Source organism: Camponotus floridanus, unplaced genomic scaffold, assembly GCF_003227725.1.
Source record: "Camponotus floridanus strain SB8 unplaced genomic scaffold, Cflo_v7.5 scaffold41, whole genome shotgun sequence".
In the NCBI taxonomy this organism is placed as follows: Eukaryota; Metazoa; Arthropoda; class Insecta; order Hymenoptera; family Formicidae; genus Camponotus; species Camponotus floridanus.
The window spans coordinates 1322933-1343396 of NW_020229559.1; the positions used below are offsets into that span (position 1 = coordinate 1322933).

The 20464-nt window shown below is 30.3% G+C and overlaps 4 protein-coding genes across 6 annotated transcripts; 1 reads left to right on the forward strand and 3 right to left on the reverse strand.

The window, feature by feature from the left end:
* The first annotated feature begins 608 nt into the window (after window positions 1–608).
* LOC105256328 (protein ABHD16A) lies at window positions 609–4228 on the forward strand. Of its 3 annotated transcripts, none has more exons than XM_025411629.1 (11): window positions 609–881; window positions 991–1044; window positions 1263–1573; window positions 2005–2189; window positions 2281–2395; window positions 2460–2604; window positions 2847–3011; window positions 3082–3209; window positions 3283–3479; window positions 3557–3708; window positions 3794–4228. In XM_025411629.1, the coding sequence occupies exons 1-11, from the start codon at window positions 819–821 to the stop codon at window positions 3896–3898; spliced, it is 1620 nt and encodes a 539-aa protein (XP_025267414.1). In that variant the 5' UTR covers window positions 609–818; the 3' UTR covers window positions 3899–4228. The 3 variants fall into 3 exon arrangements, with proteins under 3 accessions (XP_025267414.1, XP_025267413.1, XP_011264448.1); XM_025411628.1 differs by having other exon boundaries at window positions 610–908; XM_011266146.3 differs by having other exon boundaries at window positions 611–908; window positions 2469–2604.
* Window positions 4229–4623: 395 nt separating this feature from the next.
* Window positions 4624–7133, reverse strand: LOC105256329 (ran GTPase-activating protein 1). Its single transcript, XM_011266148.3, has 5 exons — window positions 6881–7133; window positions 6228–6647; window positions 5340–6145; window positions 5036–5263; window positions 4624–4954 (listed from the first exon to the last, which is right to left on the reverse strand). The coding sequence occupies exons 1-5, from the start codon at window positions 6984–6986 to the stop codon at window positions 4733–4735; spliced, it is 1782 nt and encodes a 593-aa protein (XP_011264450.1). The 5' UTR covers window positions 6987–7133; the 3' UTR covers window positions 4624–4732.
* Window positions 7134–9788: 2655 nt separating this feature from the next.
* LOC105256330 (putative pre-mRNA-splicing factor ATP-dependent RNA helicase PRP1) lies at window positions 9789–14855 on the reverse strand. Its single transcript, XM_011266149.3, has 9 exons — window positions 14670–14855; window positions 13797–14152; window positions 12834–13528; window positions 12512–12742; window positions 12174–12393; window positions 11800–11922; window positions 11529–11719; window positions 11283–11445; window positions 9789–11117 (listed from the first exon to the last, which is right to left on the reverse strand). Exons 1-9 carry the CDS (start codon window positions 14720–14722, stop codon window positions 10990–10992), a joined length of 2160 nt encoding a protein of 719 aa, XP_011264451.1. The 5' UTR covers window positions 14723–14855; the 3' UTR covers window positions 9789–10989.
* Window positions 14856–15397: 542 nt separating this feature from the next.
* On the reverse strand, window positions 15398–17359 carry LOC105256332 (nucleoporin Nup43). Its single transcript, XM_011266151.2, has 8 exons — window positions 17317–17359; window positions 16956–17210; window positions 16688–16792; window positions 16485–16609; window positions 16274–16392; window positions 16018–16169; window positions 15692–15938; window positions 15398–15613 (listed from the first exon to the last, which is right to left on the reverse strand). Exons 2-8 carry the CDS (start codon window positions 17067–17069, stop codon window positions 15441–15443), a joined length of 1035 nt encoding a protein of 344 aa, XP_011264453.1. The 5' UTR covers window positions 17070–17210; window positions 17317–17359; the 3' UTR covers window positions 15398–15440.
* Between the last annotated feature and the right edge of the window lie 3105 nt (window positions 17360–20464).

The following is a 20464-nucleotide window of genomic DNA, read 5'->3' on the forward strand; positions in this document are numbered from 1 at the left end:
GGGAAATAGTATGATATTCTTTAAAAAAACATAAATTTCGAACTGTCAACCGTGAAATTTGAGATTAAAATTCCAACGTGCTATGGATAAGTACATGGAAAAGTACATTACTGGCTGCCTAAATGTCTAACTATTTAAAATTCCTTGATATTATACGGATAAAAAAATATCACACCGATCGTCTTGATTTTATTATTATTCTCGCGGAAAATGAGATGGCAATTGAAGATTGAATTGACATAAATTAAATTATGTATTGGAGATATTTATGATACTCGAAAATAAATAAAATAATTTATATTCATCGAACTATAATGTTTGCGTGTGAAAGTATTCAATTTTGACATTTCGAGTTGACATTTGATATTTTAACATTTGACATTTGATCTTTTGATCGACAGAGGGAAATAGTATGATATTCCTTTAAAAAAAACATAGATAACTGTTAAAGGATTAATATATATAAATATATATGTAAATATACTTATGTTTTAATATATATATCGATCATATATCTAAAACATTTCCTAATTTAAATTTTTAATGACAACAAATCATATATTGTATTGTAAAATTACATTCAAAGAAGGATAGATTTTTAATTGTCACCTATGATTTTGCTGTGTAATGTGGAATGAAAAAAATTAGCAAAAAATCCGTCGTCTATCTAGCTGACGTGCTTACTCGACGGACATAGTACATACAAGTTGGATATATTTCGTTTTAACATGTGTACTGCGTGAGAATTTAATCCGCATCGTGGTTCCGCAGTGTAAACGTATATTTGTATACGACAAGATCGAATTGATTGATGCGAAATGTCCTTAATCAGGTCCTTATGGAGATGTACATTCAGTCCGAGGCTTTTCAAGATTTACGAGGTAACGTGGATCGGTCATCTGGTTGACGTAAGTGCACTTACGTACAGTATATTACTTATTCTCAGTGAGAGTTTACTTAAGATTAAGGTTATGTGCGTGTAAATTACAGAAATCTTACGAGCCGAAGAACTTGGAAAGATGGGGCGATCAAATTGTCATTTCCGTAAGTGTTTCGCAAAATAATTCAGAAGATGCTATTTGAAAATTTACTAAACAATTTTGCTGCTACACTGTACGAGTAAAATCTCAATATTTGTGTACAAACGTAATTTTCTAATTTCACCACAATTTAATCGCATTTTTATATATTTTATATTGTATTTATTTATTTTATATTATATTGTAAGAAGCTTGTATAAATTGTTTTTTACATTGTTACAGTTTGCAGCTATATGGTCCATCAGTCTTTATGCTGTACCACTTATCGCTACGTTTATGTATCAACGAAGTTATTCCTTGACAGATAATGTTTTCTGTTTGAGTAAATTGGCAGCTGGTGCTGGTGCACTTCTCATTGCTTCGTTAGCTGCACGTGGTTACTCCAGAGTTAACAATCCTGTATATGTGAAATTTGTACAAACTTTAAATGAGGCACATTTACAATATAATGAAAGAACAAAACAGAAGCTTCATAAATACGACTTTGAATTTTGGGCATGGCCTGTGGATTTTGATATATCCGAATTAAAAGGGTTGGACAAATATGTTCTTTTAATAATTATTATGTAGGATGTCCTAAAATCTCAAACATTCTTTAACAAATTGTGTATATCAATTTTTGATATTATAATTTCTACAAGCTTTTAATTAATATTAAAAATTTAATTAAATTTTAATTAAATATCAAATCTAATTAATATCAATCTCAAATTATATAATATAAAATAGTCTATTTTAATTTTGACTTTAATTTTAACATTTTTTTTATGTATTTCCATTTATTTAAAAATTTAATGCTTGCATATTTTAATTAAAGAAATATCAAGTTCAAAAATTAACTTTAAGATTTTTTATATCAATATTTAAGAGATTTTAAGAAAGCTTATATATATATATATATATATATATATATATATATATATAATGTGATAAAATATAATGTGATAATATTTATTTGTTTTAGTGACAGAATTGCAGACAAATTGACACTAGAAAAAATTGCAAAAGCTAGTGGGCGTCTAAAACGTCAAAGTGGCAAAGATTTTTTATTTGCTATACCATGTAAACTACTTTCTTATATAGTGGCGCATACTCTTGCAATCAAATTGATTTATCCTGGCAGTGTATCTATTATCAGCTGGGCACTCGGTAAAACATTACTGTTCTAACTATATTTTTACTGTCTTTATATATACACACACACACATGCATACTATTTAAGATTTTGTACTATGTCAAGGTTCTACATTATTAAAGGGAAGGATAGATTTGATAAAACAAAATGGGGAAAGATTCAAGCTGATGACAGCTGATAAAAATCAAATTGATGCAATATTCATCGATCGACGCAACAAGTAATGTAAACAATAACTTTATCACTAGCTATTGTATCTTACAAACTAGTTTTTTAATATTAAGTTTTTGCAGGAACGCTAATGGTGAAATATTAGTAATATCTTGTGAAGGAAATTGTGGTTTCTATGAAACAGGTATTATATCCACTCCTATGAATAAGGGCTATTCGGTACTAGGTTGGAATCATCCTGGTTTCGGCGGTAGTACTGTAAGTAATATTCGCAAAGAATTAAACTTTATATATAATTTAAACAATCCGAGGGAAAAAATTGCTATTGCTCTGTCATAAAACTTTATTTTTTATTGCAACAATAAAACTTTATCAAAATGTTGCAGTTATTGTCATTGACATATAAGACAGTAAATGCAAAGTTATGTATGAAGTAATGGCAAGTCTTTTCCTTCGGGGCCGATTTGTACCTCATATAACAGTAAGTAATGACCACAAAGGGCGCACCATATCCAGACCAAGAAGAAAATGCCGTCGATTGTGTAATGCGTTTTGCGATCGAGCGTTTAAAGTTTCCCGGAGAACGCATTATCCTGTATGGATGGAGCATTGGAGGATATACTGCTACCTGGACTGCTATGAACTATCCTTCTATTCACAGCTTGGTAGTATTATACTTTGTTCAATTAATTTTACACGCGCCATTCTATAAATTAATAGTTTATATCACTGCAGGTTTTAGATGCTACATTTGACGATATACTTCCACTAGCTATTAAAGCAATGCCACCGTCCCTAGAAGGTTTAGTCCGCAATATAATTAGAGATTATTTTAATTTGAATATCGCAGAACAATTGAATAGGTATATTCTATAATATTATATAAATACCAGTAAAATACATACATAGATATAAAATAATTTTTTAAATTGATAGATATAATGGAACTGTATTATTAGTGAGAAGAACAGACGATGAAATTATTTGTATACCTAATAATAGCTTAGCTGGAAATCGCGGCAATATGCTGCTTACAAAATTGCTTCTCAGACGTTATCCGCATTTATTTTCTGAAACTTCCGAATCTGCAACTGTTTTATCGAGATTCTTATCCACTGAAACTTCTGATAGAGGTAAGAAATTAAATAATGGCAATTTAAATGGATCTTAACTGAAGAAAATATCAAATCGAGTTTTACATTTATTGCAGAATCAATATTGGAATCGTTGAGAGTAGAGGAAAAGCATTGTCTAGAACTGATAACAGCTGATATACGAAAAAATGATGGGATAATAGATTATCCATCTACTTTAGGACAAGATTGTAACATTAAGACGAAAGTGCAGTTGATCCTTTTTCTTGTATGTATTACATACATCAAGACAAATCTAAACTGAAACAAAATAAAATATATTTTGAATCTATCTTTTTTTCCTATGATTTTAGGCATCAATGTATATGAAAGACCAATCTTCATCACATTGCATCCCATTGGCTGTTGACCTCTTTCATCCGGGTTGGGACCCAGCATCTACAATCACTGTAAAGTAAATTTTTCTCGATATTGTGTCTAAAAAAATCAGAAGCTTTTCAAGAGAACTTACTCATATAGTACAATATGAATGAGCAAAAGCAGTAACAATCTCCAATGCATTTCATATTAAGTTTTAATTAGCACATGTACACAAGCATTATTTATTCCATATTAGTCTGTACAATCTTTGACAAGTTATTGAAAAAAATGTTACATACTAAGTATCTTAGTTTTCATTCACAGTGAAAACGTTCTGCTTGAATTATTGATAGTTTGTATTTTTCAAATTAATTATACAAGTTACACATCACACCAAATACTGCACATGTATAAAAAAATTATTTTTATTATAATATAAATAATAGAGAAAATTTAGAGAAATTGCATTTTAATATATGTTTCTTCACATTATTTTAAGAAATAATAACTATTACAATATGTATTATTTTATTATAAACTGAGAATTATAGAATTCTGAAATGAATATACACATACAATGTAAGATATAATAAATTGTATTTTTCATTTCACTCATTATTTAATTAGTATATAAATATCATTCATAAATGTCATTTAATTACCTAATTTTTTAATAAGAGAAGTAGGAAACTTATCATAATATAAAGATAATAAAAGTTATGTTAGTAAGCCATATTTGTGTATATTAAAAAAAAAAGTTTAATATTAAAAGTACAAAATTTTGCTTTAAAATCGTAAAGATTATTTATCTATATATGCAAGATTTCTGTAATGGCATTCCAATTCAAATTGATTACATGAAATATTCTATTTTTCATATAATGTATAAAAATAAATAACTATCATACCCACTAAAATAATTCCAGACAAATTTATGTAACTTGAATATTATTCAAGACAGTTTTAAGATCAGTTTTAGAATCTTGAAATGGATCTACTACATTTGGCCGACCTGTTTTCACTGGTCGTTCTAGGAATACTTTTAATATATTTCTTGTTTGTGCCAAAAAGTAGTCTCTCTGAGTAATTTTTTCCAAAGCTTTAAAACATCCCTCCAAGTTCCAATCAATTTTACCATTGTTTTTGTCTTCAGCCTAAAAAGTAGATCATTATTATTCATTTTATTTATTCCCTTTAAATGAATCTAAATAAATATTGCTCATTTGTTGTCTTACTTTTATTAAGCCAAGATTTATTAATAGTGCATTATTCAAAGTCAAAATTTGATCGTTCTCTATTGCATAAGAAAATAGCTTTGCATATAAAGCATCCGATAAGAATTCTGCTTTTATTCTCACATTCATGTAACCACTATCACATAATGCTGAAACTTTCATAGTTATCCGCAAAAGTTCTTCTACATATTTCTGTTCTATAGTCATATTACTCTGATTTGCCAAATTCTGGAATAAAAAGTACAAATATTGTTAGAAATTTAACAAAATATGTCAAATGATGTTAATATATATTAATACATACCATTGCATGATCAACAAAAGCTTGTACATTATCACCTTGTAGCAGCAATAGTTTTTCACCTGTCGGTGATTTCAAAAATTCTGCTACTGTTACTACTGTGCTTTGTGCTACATTATCTTGCATTTTCTTATCTTTGTCATCTGCCTCATCCTCAGTATTATCGCTTTCACATTTTTCACTTGTTTTCTCTTCATCATCATCATCATCATCATCACCATCATCATCTTCCTCCTCTTCATCTTCAGTATAATCTTCATCTAAAGAATTTAATGCATCAATTCTTTCCAATTTTGTAAGAATTTGTCGAAGTTTTTCGCGTCCTTCTGTTCCAAAACAATTGCCATCTAACTGCAAGTTTGTCAAAAGAGTTTTATCATGTGTGGCTTTAGCAATAGCATTTCCAGCATCCACACGTAATTCATTATTACTTAAGTCTAGATATTTAAGAGATGGATGATTGCCGTGAATCTCTAATGTCTCTGCTAAAATTAAAGCCCCTTTGGTCTTTAGTAAACAATCTCCGAGATTTAGCTCTTCCAATCCTCGGAAAATAGGTAAAACTTTAGCAAGCGCTTTAGCCCCTTTCAATCCAATCGTATTGTCGTTTAAATTTAATACACGCAGATTAGGATTAGCAGACAATCCTTGTGCAATTGCCGCAATACCTATGTGGTATATACCATTTTGTTGCATTACAACTTCCTCTAATGTTTTTAATTTTTCAAATACACCTGCTAATGCTTGCGCACCTTCATTTTCTAAACGATTTCTTCCAACGATGAAAACTTTCAAGGCAAGTGGTGCACCTATAATAAAGTGTATTTCATTAATACTTGGAATATTATAAGATATATGATAATAATACATTTATATTCTGTAATATCTCACCTTCTTTAGAACTATTCTCCAGACACTTTTCCAATGCTTTAGCTAACATTTTTCCACCCGATATGCCAAGACCATTATTGTTTAATCTCAATTCTTGAAGGGTATAGCATGGACTCGATGTCAACAAATTTGCTAACCCCTGAATACCAATTGGACCAAAAGCATTATCACTTAAATCAAGTTCGGTAAGCTGGCTATTAGCTACGCATAATGCTGTTCCTAGATATTCCAACGCTTTTGGAATTTCTGTTTTCAAGCGACCAGTGAACATATCCTTCCATAAGGCTTTTTTTAAAGGAGTTCCCTTTTCTTTTAATATCTCGGCTATAGCCTCTGCGGCTGGTGTACCTAATGTATTTCCTTCTAAATCCAAGTACTCCAAGCATGGACATGCCCTTATCGCTTCTATCACTTCAAGAGCTGTATTATAAAAAAACATAATAATAAATTCACTGATAAATTGCATCAAAATTGACATTTCTGGACAAGTAAAATTTGTAAAATAATTGTACTTTTTTTTGTAAAATGTACTTTACAAGTGAAAGAAGTTTTGTTAGAGAAAAGTTGAATTTTTTTCATAATTTTTATATAACCTCATGCACTTTGTGCAGAAAACATCGGAAAATGGAAAAAAAAAAGATTTTATTTCTTACCATTATCCGCGGTGTCCAAAACGAGCGATTGACCGGCAAAAGAGACTCCAACCGACTTTCGGCTGACATTTTTTAATTGCTCGCTAATTTCGCCCAAACTAAACATGTTATCCGTATATTACCAGTTCTGTAATATAATATGATCCTTATCGATAATTCTTCTTTGTATGTTATCGAATAATGATAAGCTATTGACAGATTTATTTTCTTATTGATATCAAGTCACCACATACACCGCACGTCTCTGCAAAGTGGTAAACAATGACGCATAAATTGTGTGCGCGGGAAACCTCTACCAACTTACGTCACATATCGTGAGAAAAATTTCTATTGGTTACAATACCGCTATAGGTGCTTCACGTGGTGTAAATGGGTATTTAGGTGCAATTTCATTGACGCTAGAAACCAGCGGCAAATTAAAATCACTAGACTTTTTCTAGATATGGCGTCAATAAAATAAAGTTCAAACAGTTTCAACTTTTTCAGTATGTAAAGCGGCCTTTTCATTGACGCTACTTTTTAGCGTCAATGAAATTGCACCTTAACAGTTGGCAGCCCTACGAGATAGGCTGTGCAGCACTGCGCGTATATAAAATAAATTTGAAATCGCTTCTAGCCTAACCATCTTCACGCGATCGACTTTATTTGAATTGCACGGCATCGCATCGAATTATGATGGCGGCACCGATTTGTTCGAACGTAATTCGGGACATCGCGATACTGTATAAGCGTCGAATAAGCACGAATTGTCACGCAAATATGATAAATCACATCTACTCACCGTTCACCGGCTGTTCCACAGGCCGCTCCACTCGCTCGCCTTGGGACGTCCCATTCCGATCTTGATGCACACGATATCATCAACGCGAACGCGCGACACTTTATTCGGCACTCCCGATATTCGCTCGCATCTGATAATCATCATCAAGGGCGCAAATAACGCGATGCAACTTCGCTCCATCTTCGCGATCGCGCTATCACTGAACTGTGAAAAATAGCTGTCGCGCACTTTCACCAACATATTATGAAAGTCGCGCGATCATCCTTGGACACTTTCGACGCTCTTTCACTCGCGATATTCGTTTAAAAACGGTTAAAAGACGCGAAAAATGCGGACGTACGACGATCCCTGTAACTGCGTATGACTCCGATTCACGTATGACGCGTATGACGTAGCAATGACGCGTATGACGTAGCGACACGCGCTAACATGGCGGCCGAACCACTGCGCATTCGTTTCTGCGCACTGGTTCGGCCGCCATGTTAGCGCGTCACTGCTACGTCATACGCGTCATACGTGAATCGGAGTCATACGCAGTTACACGGATCGTCGTACGTCTGCATTTTTCGCGTCTTTTAACCGTTTTTAAACGAATATCGTGAGTGAAAGAGCGTCGAAAGTGTCCAAGGATGATCGCGCGACTTTCATAATATGTCGGTGAAAATGCGCGACAGCTATTTTTTACAGTTCAGTGATAGCGCGATCGCGAAGATGGAGCGAAGTCGCGTCGCGTTATTTGCGCCCTTGATGATGATTATCGGATGCGAGCGAATATCGGGAATGCCGAATAAAGTGTCGCGCATTCGCGTTGATGATATCGTGTGCATCAAGATCGGAATGGGACGTCCCGAGGCGAGCGAGTGGAGCGGCCTGTAGAACAGCCGGTGAACGGTGAGTAGATGTGATTTATCATATTTGCGTGACAATTCATGCTCATTCGACGCTTATACAGCATCGCGATGTCCCGAATTACGTTCGAACAAATCGACGCCGCATCATAATTCGATGCGATGCCGTGCAATTCAAATAAAGTCGATCCCGTGAAGATGGTTAGGCTAGAAGCGATTTCAAATTTATTTTATATACGCGCAGTGCTGCACAGCCTATCTCGTAGGGCTGCCAACTGTTAAGGTGCAATTTCATTGACGCTAAAAAGTAGCGTCAATGAAAAGGCCGCTTTACATACTGAAAAAGTTGAAACTGTTTGAACTTTATTTTATTGACGCCATATCTAGAGAAAGTCTAGTGATTTTAATTTGCCGCTGGTTTCTAGCGTCAATGAAATTGCACCTTTTCTCATTGAGCAACTGTTCGTGATTGGTGAATATTTTTACATCTAACCAAAATCTGAAAGTACGTCAATCATGAATAGCCACTTATTAAGCTCAATGAGCGATGTTGTACTAAATGCATCTAATGTTTCAAAACGTTTCATTGATTAATCTTTTTGTCTCTTTCTTTCTAATCGATCCACCAATCGATTCAACGTATTTATAATCAAGAGAATGTATATATTTAAAATCAAGAGAATAAAGCACAAATATTTGACATTTTTTTTAACAAGTTTTTCTTTATCATTCTCTAATAGAGGTATATTTGGATATTTATATGTGCATTAAAATTCAGAAATTACATATTCATATGGAAAAATTACACAGCAGGTTGCATATTATAAAAATAAAACAAATATATTATGTAATAACATTATATTAACAGATTAGTTATAACGATTAGAGGAATTTTATTTCTTCTACGTTAAATAGAACTTGTTAATTTATTAATTTGATGAAATAATATATTAATTTAAATAGAAATGTATATGTAAGAGATAGATGATAATTGGTTGTGAGATATATACAAATTTTTACTTTATTGGAATGAAAAGATATGTTTCAATTGAACATTAATTGCAATAATTAGTTTTGCATTCTCATGACATTTTTTAACGTTTATTTATAAAATCGAAAAGGTATCTTATATATATAATTCATTATAGAAAATTTGACAAAACACTTGAGAAGAATTATTTCTTAATTTTCTTTTTTAAAATAAAATCCATGTATTTACTATTAATATATAGAATATCAGTGATGAACAATAAATATATAGAATCAAATTCACATATTCTTTCAGGTGCTATTGAAGGTATTTTATTACGTTTTTCATATTTTGTGGTCACAGCTTGTTGTCGTTTTTTTGTCTTTGCTTTGATTATATTCTAATATATATCATAAATATTTTTTTCAATGATTTGATTTTTTAGGTCTAGATGGTAGTGTGTTTAGAAATATTTCTCTTATTATCTTTTTAGCTTTGCTCTATTTTTTTCCAATTTAGACAAAAGTTCCAATAGACAAAAGTTGAGGTTGCAAAATTAAAGTTTATAATAAATATATACAATTTTTCCTTTCTCTCTCTCGCTCTCTCTGTGATTTTTTTATAATTTTATTCTAATTAGAAATGTCATACATCCAACATATTCTCATCTCAATCAGAAATGTCACTATAACTGCACCTTACATATTTTAAATTGAGGAAATAGAACGCAAAAAACATCACAACCAAGTTTTATTTAGCGTGCCAAAAAAAAAGAGAGAGAAAGAGAAAGCAATATAGTCTCTAATAGTACACATGTCCAGAAGACATAAAGTTTCCTTTGGCTGTCCTCCAGAAGTCTTTTGGACATGTGTTATTAGAGGCTAATATTAGCAAAAATCGAACCTATTTTAGAGGATTTTAAGCAAATATGAAAAGATTATTTTTTGACTATTTATGGAGTAGCTATTTTATATATCCCTTCTTCACAATATATGGTCAACATTTAATACAAAAATTATCTATTATATCTACATTCTGCATATAGATATAATAAATTTATACAGTAAATTAAACTATATCGTGTAGCGGCATTTCAAATACGTCCGAATGTAAACGTTGATTAAATGTGAAAACTCTACTATATTAAAAATTACTTAAAAACTAAATCTTTTCTTAAATGTACATAAATAATCTTTTTATTAACTATATTTTTTGCTGTATCTCAAGCTAAGTGTCCATTTTCATTCCTTTTTTTTGAGCTTAAGCGTTGAAAGTATTCAAATATTCAATTTTTACATTATACAAGCTAATTTTAGGCTTGTACAAAAACCTAAATATAATATTTCTTCAGTGTCTTAAGTGAAGAACAGAAAATGACTCCTCACATTTTATGTGATGTGACTTTGATAGTGAAAAAGTGCCAAAGTTCATTATGCATTACAGAAGCAGATTGACTGAGTACTGTCGACAGTTTTGTGTCATTTCCAAACATTTCTAAAATACATAGAGGTTAGAAGCCTTCCTGATACTGCTTTGAATCTAGTTTTGCTTGAATCATTTCCAGTTGTCGTTTAGCTTCACATTGAGGGAAATTTTGTAGATCATAATATTGTGGTGCTATCATCAGCAACCAATCAGCTGTAAAGAAATAAAGACTTGATAAATAAAGATGATCTCTTAACAAAAGTAAATAAATCTTATAGATAAATATATAAAGATTATTTTTTCACAGAAGTAAATAAATTAAGGAAAAAATATATATAAATATGCACTATAATAATTATGTAATAAAAAAAAACCTACGTTTAATATCAGTAACTGTTCTGATATAATTTTTAGTTGTAAGCACAAATTCATTATAAATAACCCATTCTGGTTTATGATCCAGACAGCTGCTTGGATGAAGCTGTACCACTTGATTATCTTTAATAGTCAGATAATGTCCCGTTCTCTCTAAATGCGCTACCTGTTTATGTAATAAAATATAAAATATAGAAACAATATAAGATAAGGAGGAATTTAAAAACTGATGCACAAATATTAAATTACCTGCATGAAAAACCCATTAACAAGAGCTTTTCTAATATTAATGTAATAATCTTTTGAATTGAAGTCGGTTGAAGTGCGCTTTAATACAAATCTGTCCATTATTCTACTCAATTGTTGTCTTACATTATCTCCGCTTTTTAACGATCGATAATTAACATAATTATCGTAACACCATTGAACATCATCCATATCTATAAACAAAAATAAATGATGTAAGTAGAGTAAGATATATAAATGTTAAGATCTTATCTAATAAAATGATAATACTTACGTTGTTTGAAAGAATGATATACATTAAGTAGCGTCAAATGATCACCATCAATATGTGCAAATTTCATTTTTGCATCATCCGCAGCCTTTTTCGATTCGTTTGGTCTCACAAAACACTGTGGGACTAATACCATATCAATCATCAATATACTACCATGTCATCTTACCACGATTCTGACTTTACTATACTTTATTCTTTTGAAGTTCTCATATTTTACATGTAATTTTTACAACAAAATTAAATTCTTGATTATTAAAAAAGACTAATAATTTAGATAGACTATTAATTGATAATAAATATTAGCATAGCACAGAATAAATATTACTAGAATGGTTATGCATTATTATCGCATTCGGTAAACTTCGGTACGTTACCTGAGAGCATAGCAGTAATGCTGAGTATTTCATTGCTGCAATTATGATTGCAAGAAGCTATAAGCATTTTTGCTAATTGGGGATCCAATGGAAATTCCGCCATCACTGCTCCGAGATCTGTCAAGTTCCCATCATCATCAAGAGCTGCCAAATAATTCAAAAGTTCCAAAGCTCTCATGAGAGTTTCAGGTGCAGGTGGGTCCATAAAATCAAAATGTACCTGCAAGATGTATCCAATAAAGTGAATAATTTAAAATAATACAAAATTATATTATTTTTAATCAAACGATCTATCATTATCTTAATAATATACAATATTAAATACTAAATAAACACACCAGATCATCAATACCAAGTTTCTTCAATTGCAACACAACACTTCCAAGATTGGAACGCAAAATTTCAGGATAAGTATTATCCTGCATTTCATTTTTATATGCCTTTTCTGTGTACAATCTGAAACATTTTCCAGGTCTTGTTCTACCAGCACGACCGGCTCGTTGTTGTGCTGAAGCCTTACTAATAGGGGATACTAAAAGAGACTCGACACGAATTCTGGGATTATATACCTATAAACAAAAATTATTTTGATATTAATGGCAAGTTTATAATAGTATAAAAAAATTTTCAATAAAAATCTAATCGACGTGTTATATCTACTTTTTGTTTGGCAAAACCAGGATCTATCACGAAAACAACACCGTCGATAGTCAACGATGTTTCTGCAATATTAGTCGAAACTACGACTTTGCGACCGATAGCACCATTAGGTTTAGTAGGTGGAGCAGGTTCAAATATTCTCTGTTGAAGATTTGGCGGCAGCGTTGAATACAGCGGTATACACTTTAATTCACCGACTTCGGGTCCCAAGTTGTCCATTTCCCTTTTAATTCTCTTGCAAGCTTCCTCAATTTCCTCTTGACCAGTTAAAAATAATAAAAGGTCCCCGGCAATTTCTTCACACATTTGGATTTGAATAACGGTTCTAATTGCAGCTTCTAAATAGTCTCTTTCCGGCTCCGGTGTATAAAATATTTCAACTGGATGCGTTCTACCAGGTACATTCATAAGTGGTGCATTATCGAAATATTGTTGAAACTTTCCAGCGTCCAAAGTGGCACTCATAATCACAAGTTTCAAATCGGGTCTTTGCTTGATCACTTCTTTCAAAACACCCATAAGCAAGTCAGTAGCTAATGTTCTTTCATGTGCTTCATCGAGCAGTATCACTTGATATGCATCTAGCATAGGGTCAGACATGCCTTCACGAAGTAACATACCATCAGTCATATACTTTAGTACAGTCCTTGGTGAGCTACAATCTTCAAAACGGATACTGTATCCTACCTCTTGACCTATTAATAAAGTATGTAAATTTTAGTTTATTATTGTATCATATTGTTTCCTATAATATTACACAATTTTTATTAAAAATAAAATGAACTTGAAATAAAGGAAAAAGCATCTTTATAAACTTTGAGGTACAAATATTGTAAAAGAAATATTATAAAAGAATCATTAATAGAAACATTTATTTTTTAATTATTAATATAATATATATAATATATAATTATATTATATACAATTATAATATATAATATATAATTTTATATATACACATACCTAAGGCAACATCCATTTCTTCTGAAACTCTTTGAGCTACACTCATAGCTGCTACTCTTCTTGGAGATGTACAGGCAACACCTTTGTTTCCAATACTCCTTGAATATTCTACACACCATTGCGGTATCTGTGTAGTTTTCCCAGAACCAGTCTCTCCAACAAGAACAATACATTGATGTTGAGATAACAATCTCACAAAATCAGTACGATATTCAAATACAGGCAGAGTTATCCTTTTCTTGTAAAGTTCATAGTATCTCGGTGTATATGGCAGCATAGTATATGGATTGAATTGCACTTGGCTTTTCGTCGCTGTGGATGGTGCAGCTGTCGCATTATTAGATGTTGAGCTGTCCCTGTAAAATGATATTTATCGTGACATTTTTCATTCTATTACACCAATGATAATCTGTGTTTTTTCCCCAATATATAGACACATACAGATCAATTGTAAATGCATCGAAAAAACATATTCTTGTACAAAATAGAACAGTTTTGAAATATTAAGAGACATGCGCGAAATGCATAGGAAATTTAGCACGTTCTGACCAAGAAAGTGATTATTCAAAGATACGTTTCGTCTTTTACAAATGTAAAATTACAAAGAATCAGATCACAGTTGAGAACCGTCACAAAGCGTAACGAGTCTTCCTTGTCGCCTACAACGAGGAGTCTTGACGAGCTCGCGATTTGTAATTTATAGACAATATCTATGCGAACACCATGTACGCTATAGAAAAATTGTACGCGATTACGTGTAACCGTTTTGCAGCCCAATAATGCCGCGAATATTGCACATGGCAAACGGGGACCATCGACGGATCCGTCACCCGAAGTCATCCGAAATAAGGGAAAACACGTTGGTGTACTCACGTGGCTTTTCGCTTGACGTAAGGGTCCACGACCTCAATCCTACGCTTCGACATAGCGTCCTCGTCACTTCAAGAGCAGCCAAGCAGAAGCTAAAACTGTTTACGAAATTTCAGGCAAGGCGTCAGTCAAAATGGCAAGCAAGCGCTAGCAGCGATCCCGAAGCTTCCTGTCTTTGTGGTAACGGCAGGTGACAGCAGATGGCTGTTGCGTCGACGAATTGGCGCGTTACACTTGGAAAAGTGTAGGTGCTCCTTTATATATGTGTAAGATACAAAAATAATTGAAGATTTATAGAAATAGAAAAAAATAATTCCATAAAAATAAACCGTCTATTCAGTAAATCATGTCCTTCATTTTATAAATAGATAAATATATACTGTTTTCCCTAAATAAAATAAATTTTTTATGCATTTTTATGGATAGCTTTTAATATAATGTTTGATAACTCTTGATATAACGTTTGATTTATAGAAATAGAAAAAAATAATGCCATAAAAATAAACCGTCTATTCAGTAAATCATGTCCTTCATTTTATAAATAAATATATACTGTTTTCCCTAAATAAAATAAATTTTTTATGCATTTTTATGGATAGCTCTTAATATAACATTTGATAACAAAAGTTTCTAATATTAAAAATTTTTTTAAATTCATTAAATAAAACCTAATTAAATTTTTAACAAGAAAAGAAACAGATTATGTGTATGTATGTGTTGATACTACTTATTTATTAAACATGATAAAAAAATGTAAAAAACAATATATTATTATTATACAAGAACATTTCTTATAATATACATTGCTTCATTGTCACATCCAAAAAGTAACATTGACTTGTCGATATCGATACTATTTATTGGTTTATGCATAGCAGCATACAATGAAGTCACATTAACTTTTCCATTTGCACTAATTGTATTTAACCAATGCGTATCTGTAGAATCTGATATTACAAAAAGAAAATAGAATGTTACACTCAATTTATTACATAATATCGTATTAATAATTAATTACAACTCACCAAGTTTCAATTTCGAACTTTGTGCGTTATTCCAATGCCATAATTCTCCACTAACAGAACAAGTGAAAAGATTGTCAGGCCTGTCTTGGTGGAAGAGTATCTCACTAACAGCTTTAGCATGTGCATTAAGTTGCGATATTGGATAAGTATTTTGCCTCAAATCCCATACAGTTAAACTACCATCATCTCCACCAGCAACCACAATATGTCTTTGTGTAGGATGATGTGTAATACTTGTTGCTGCTGTCTAAAAAAATATTTCATTTTCGAAAGATTATTAGTACATTGAAAGAAATTAGTAGAAATAATGTACAATTGCAACTTACTTTAACTTGATCAGAAAGCATAAAAGTGGATGCAGGCATATCTCGATCGTTTCTTAAATCCCAAACTTTCATGTGTCCTCTAGAATTCCCAGTGAGTACTTCATTATGTTTTAGAAAGTCGATACAATATATGGAGCAACTATCAGCATTTTCTGATAAAAACGATAAGACATGTTTTTAATTATAATATAAATGGATTATATATTATAAATATACTTTAAAAGTATAGATATTTTTTCAATGTTGTAGCACTTACCAATAATCCTAACTGGTTTCTTCTCTATAGCTGTAAGAAGATTAAGCTTCCCATCTTCTCCTACAGAAGCTATATCTTGCTCAAAAGTAGATAATGCAGTACAAGAGGCATAATCTGTTCTGTAAAGATGTATTATTAAAAAACATGATATTTATTTAATAAAATTTTGCCTTCAAAGAATAAAACCAATTTATTTAAATTTTTTACTCACTTAAAACTGTGTATAAATTCCCATGCCATGTGCTCCTTAAATTCAGCACAAGTATCTTCGTCAACTTGCAATAATCTCACTGAACCTAAAGATGAAGAAGCCACGAAGAAATCTTTGTTGATAAACTAAAAATTTATATTTTATAGAAACTTGTAATGCATAAAATAAATTACTAATTTTATCATAAAAGAATGATATATAACCTTTAGTTCAGTAACATCTCCAAGAAACGAGTATGATGATAGAACTACAGGCGATGGCTCTTCATCGTAATTTGTTCTAAATGTCCAATATGTTATTTTATTTACCTATAAAATAAAATTGACAAACAAAATTATTCAATTTACCTATTATTTATTAATGAATACAACTAAATAATACAACTAAAAAAATGAATTTATTAATGAATACAACTAAATAATACAACTAAAAAAACTTATTAATAAATTTAGGTTAAATAATGGTTTATACCGGATTATCCCAACTGCCGGTTAAGAAATTCTTTGCTTCTGTAAAATCTCTATGTTGCCACCTTATTTTAGAAATTTTCTCAGATACGAATGTTCCTTGTACGTTTTCGCCCATTTTTAGAAATTAAAATGAAACAAGAGGTTGAATACCTCACAAATGAATCAGCTGACTGAATTGCCCGCCTAAACGGTGTTGTGGTAATGGGTTCTGGATCGAGCCTGTTTTTTTTTTCACGTATACAGCAATTTTGCTTTTCTAAATGTGATTGCAACCAATATTGGAAAATTATTCTTTTATGATAAATATGATTAATATAATATTATTAATATAACTAATTTTTATAAATGTGTTTTATATGTACCAGAGAGAAAACTGAGAGATGTCATGGCCTGCTTTTAGGTGATTCCTGAAAGCGATCCCTCTATGAACATTGAAAATATGGACATGAACTACAAAGCCAATGTCCATGAATGTTCTCAGAGGGTATTATGTGCACAATTTCTGGTTTCGTTCCGTGCTATGTGCACGAAATGCCGGTAGCACCAGAGTATAACAAGACACTCATGTATATAAATTGATAGTAAATAAATTATGCAATCGTGAAAAATACTGTAATCTTCCAATGTAATGTTCAAAGATGAAATAAATATTTTTCTATATTCATTGCCATGTTTATATATTTTTATTTACAAAACACAAAAGTCTGCTGTGGAATAAAAACATTTTTAACCGTTATTTCTATAAATCTTAATTAGCAATAAACTGATCTTTGATATTTATTAACTTTTTTAATTATTTAAAAAAGTTATTATATTATTAATTATTTACTTATTTATTTATTACTTATTTAATTATTAATACATGTATAGAATTTGTCAAATTAATCACTGATTGTTCTAAAGTTTTTATAATTAAGATTCGAAAAATATAGTTGCAAAATATTTTAAGTATTTCTTCCTTTATATAAAATATAAAGAATTCATATGTTCCATTCTAATATAGTCAACATATAGTATCTCTATTTAGTGTATCTATATTTACTTTCTAATCTGAAAAAGCATCTTCATTATTTCATAAATTATATTTATGTATTTATCTATATGTTTAGGAGGAGAAGACAAAATAAAAGAAAAAATCTAGAAAATACATTAATACAAATTTGTATTATCAATTTAATGATAATTATATTTATTTCATTAATATTATTGGGTCTTACTGCTCTCTCTCTCTCTCTCTCTCTCTCTATATATATATATATATATATATATATATATATATTATTTTATTTTAAATAATCATCGCCGACATATAATTAAAAAGATAAATATATTAACCGGCCCAAAGAGTTTTCCATTTATTGGAAGTGGTTATTATATTTCCTTCGTCAGAATTCTGAAGGTAATAATAAAGAGATATTTATTCAAAAATTAACTATCATCAACATTCCATTAATTCAAAGTAATAAGATGTTAATAATAAATAATTGTATATAATAAATCATAAAATATTATTAGTATCTATTAAATGTTAATATTATTATAATTAAATATTAATATATTATAATGTATCTGTTAAATGTTAATATATCCATAATTTTCATGTATCTCGTATAAAAATTATTTTATTTTATTTTATAATTTTAAATATTTGAAATTAAACTGTGGAATATATGTTATATATATATATATATATATATATATATATATATATATATATTATACGTGTCTTATATTATATATAAGATCTTATCTTATATTATATACGAGTATAAGTATACGTTATACTCGTATACGTTATATTGCATTGGTAATTTAGAATGAATCTAAATCCAGACAATGAAAAAAAAAACAAACAATATTTATTATTGTGTGTGTTCCGTATGTTGTCCAATGCTTTTTCAGACTTTTTTTTCTCCCTTGTATATTCTTCACTATTTCCTGGTGACACTCATCCGAGTAAATCCTATTAATTACAATTAATAGAATACGATTAATTACCATAGTCTAATATGTGGGATATTTTGCATGTTATTTTTGATCGCGAAATAATCATGTAAAATTCGCACTTTATTATATCATAAGAGCAACATTTATACGAGATTAAAATTAATAATATAGCAATAATAAGCAGAGCGAGTAGTACTAGTACTGTTCATATATGTATATATAGTATATATGCATAAAATACAAATCTCGTAAGATCAAAAATTAAAGTAATGAATAATCGTGATATAACTATTGTTTAATTAATAATTAATTTATACTTGCTTTTTAGAAAAATTTAATCAAAAGATACTTGTTAATTATAATAATTCTAACGAATTATGTTGCAATATTAGTCACGATTGGGTTGGAAAAAGAATTTGATAATATACGAAGCGTTTCGTACACTACTACTTCATTATTCAAGTGCACCGTGCGAATGATGGCAAAGCCGTGACATGTACAGCGAGCTTGCTATATGTCGCCAAGGCCAAACATAATATTATTGATAATTTTCTGTCAAAATATTTTACATACTACGTATACACGCGGAATTTTAAATTATGAGGTATATTTTATTTTAAATTAATTATTAAACGATTGATGTGTGTATTATATCACGAAACCTTTTGTTGTGCTAATGATTTGAATTTATTCCATTGTTTTACTGCACTTTTCCGAAGTTAAATTTTATAATATAGTTTATAATTTAGTTTTGCATTTTAAAAAACTGACTTAGAACGAACTAAATAAATAAATAAATGATGTTAAGAAAAAGAAGACAAATAAATAAATAAATAGCGTGAAAAGAGAGAACATACTAATATTTTTATATAATAAATTATTATTAATTAAAAAATTATTTATATTTTTATTTATATTATTTATATTATCACAGAGGGACATATATGTTACCCTCTGAGAATTCTCCCCATTCGTGGATATTGGTTTTGTAGTTCATGTCCACATTTTTAATGTCCACAGAGGGAGTATCGCTTCCAGGGATCATCTGAAAGCGAGCCATGACATCTCTCAGTCTTCTCTCTGATAATATTATTTGCAATATTTTGTGCTGTATGGATGACGATGTCGCCTATTGACATCTATTGACTATCAGAACTACATGACTCAATAGCGCAAATATTCAAACATAATACATCAGCTCTATTGTTTAAAACTATATCTCAAAGAGTTTAATTAATATTTCTTATTGATTTTTTGGTAGAATAATTGTTCCTCGCTTTCTCTATCGGAATATTCAATCACTCCATATGTTATTAATTTTTCATAATATATTAGCAAAAAACCAATCATTTTTTTTAAAAAAACATATTTCCCATAGTGCATAATGAGCGCGTACATGTATACTAACAGCCATGTACTGCAACATCAATCAAATAAACTTATGCGATTTTTGCTTTTGAGCCTCAATTACACACACACATATATGCGAATATGTGAAAAAGTTACATAGAATATAACGTTTTTACTAGATTTCTAATCATACGTACATGTTTACTTGTTCAC

What these genes read in the sequence shown, in the direction of transcription:
- LOC105256328 (XM_025411628.1), top strand. Translation starts at nt 819, where the DNA reads ATGTCCTTAATCAGGTCCTTATGGAGATGTACATTCAGTCCGAGGCTT. An exon ending in GATATATCCGAATTAAAAGG is followed by an intron (nt 1,574 to 2,004) that starts GTTGGACAAATA and finishes TATTTGTTTTAG; the next exon opens with TGACAGAATTGCAGACAAAT. An exon ending in TATTATCAGCTGGGCACTCG is followed by an intron (nt 2,190 to 2,280) that starts GTAAAACATTAC and finishes TACTATGTCAAG; the next exon opens with GTTCTACATTATTAAAGGGA.
- LOC105256329 (XM_011266148.3), bottom strand. Translation starts at nt 6,986, where the DNA reads ATGTTTAGTTTGGGCGAAATTAGCGAGCAATTAAAAAATGTCAGCCGA. An exon ending in GGAGAATAGTTCTAAAGAAG is followed by an intron (nt 6,146 to 6,227) that starts GTGAGATATTAC and finishes ACTTTATTATAG; the next exon opens with GTGCACCACTTGCCTTGAAA. An exon ending in TAAATCTTGGCTTAATAAAA is followed by an intron (nt 4,955 to 5,035) that starts GTAAGACAACAA and finishes TCTACTTTTTAG; the next exon opens with GCTGAAGACAAAAACAATGG.
- LOC105256332 (XM_011266151.2), bottom strand. Translation starts at nt 17,069, where the DNA reads ATGGGCGAAAACGTACAAGGAACATTCGTATCTGAGAAAATTTCTAAA. An exon ending in GAAACCAGTTAGGATTATTG is followed by an intron (nt 16,170 to 16,273) that starts GTAAGTGCTACA and finishes CGTTTTTATCAG; the next exon opens with AAAATGCTGATAGTTGCTCC. An exon ending in AAGTTCGAAATTGAAACTTG is followed by an intron (nt 15,614 to 15,691) that starts GTGAGTTGTAAT and finishes TTGTAATATCAG; the next exon opens with ATTCTACAGATACGCATTGG.
- LOC105256330 (XM_011266149.3), bottom strand. Translation starts at nt 14,722, where the DNA reads ATGTCGAAGCGTAGGATTGAGGTCGTGGACCCTTACGTCAAGCGAAAA. An exon ending in CTGGTTTTGCCAAACAAAAA is followed by an intron (nt 12,743 to 12,833) that starts GTAGATATAACA and finishes TTTTGTTTATAG; the next exon opens with GTATATAATCCCAGAATTCG. An exon ending in TTAATGGGTTTTTCATGCAG is followed by an intron (nt 11,446 to 11,528) that starts GTAATTTAATAT and finishes TTACATAAACAG; the next exon opens with GTAGCGCATTTAGAGAGAAC.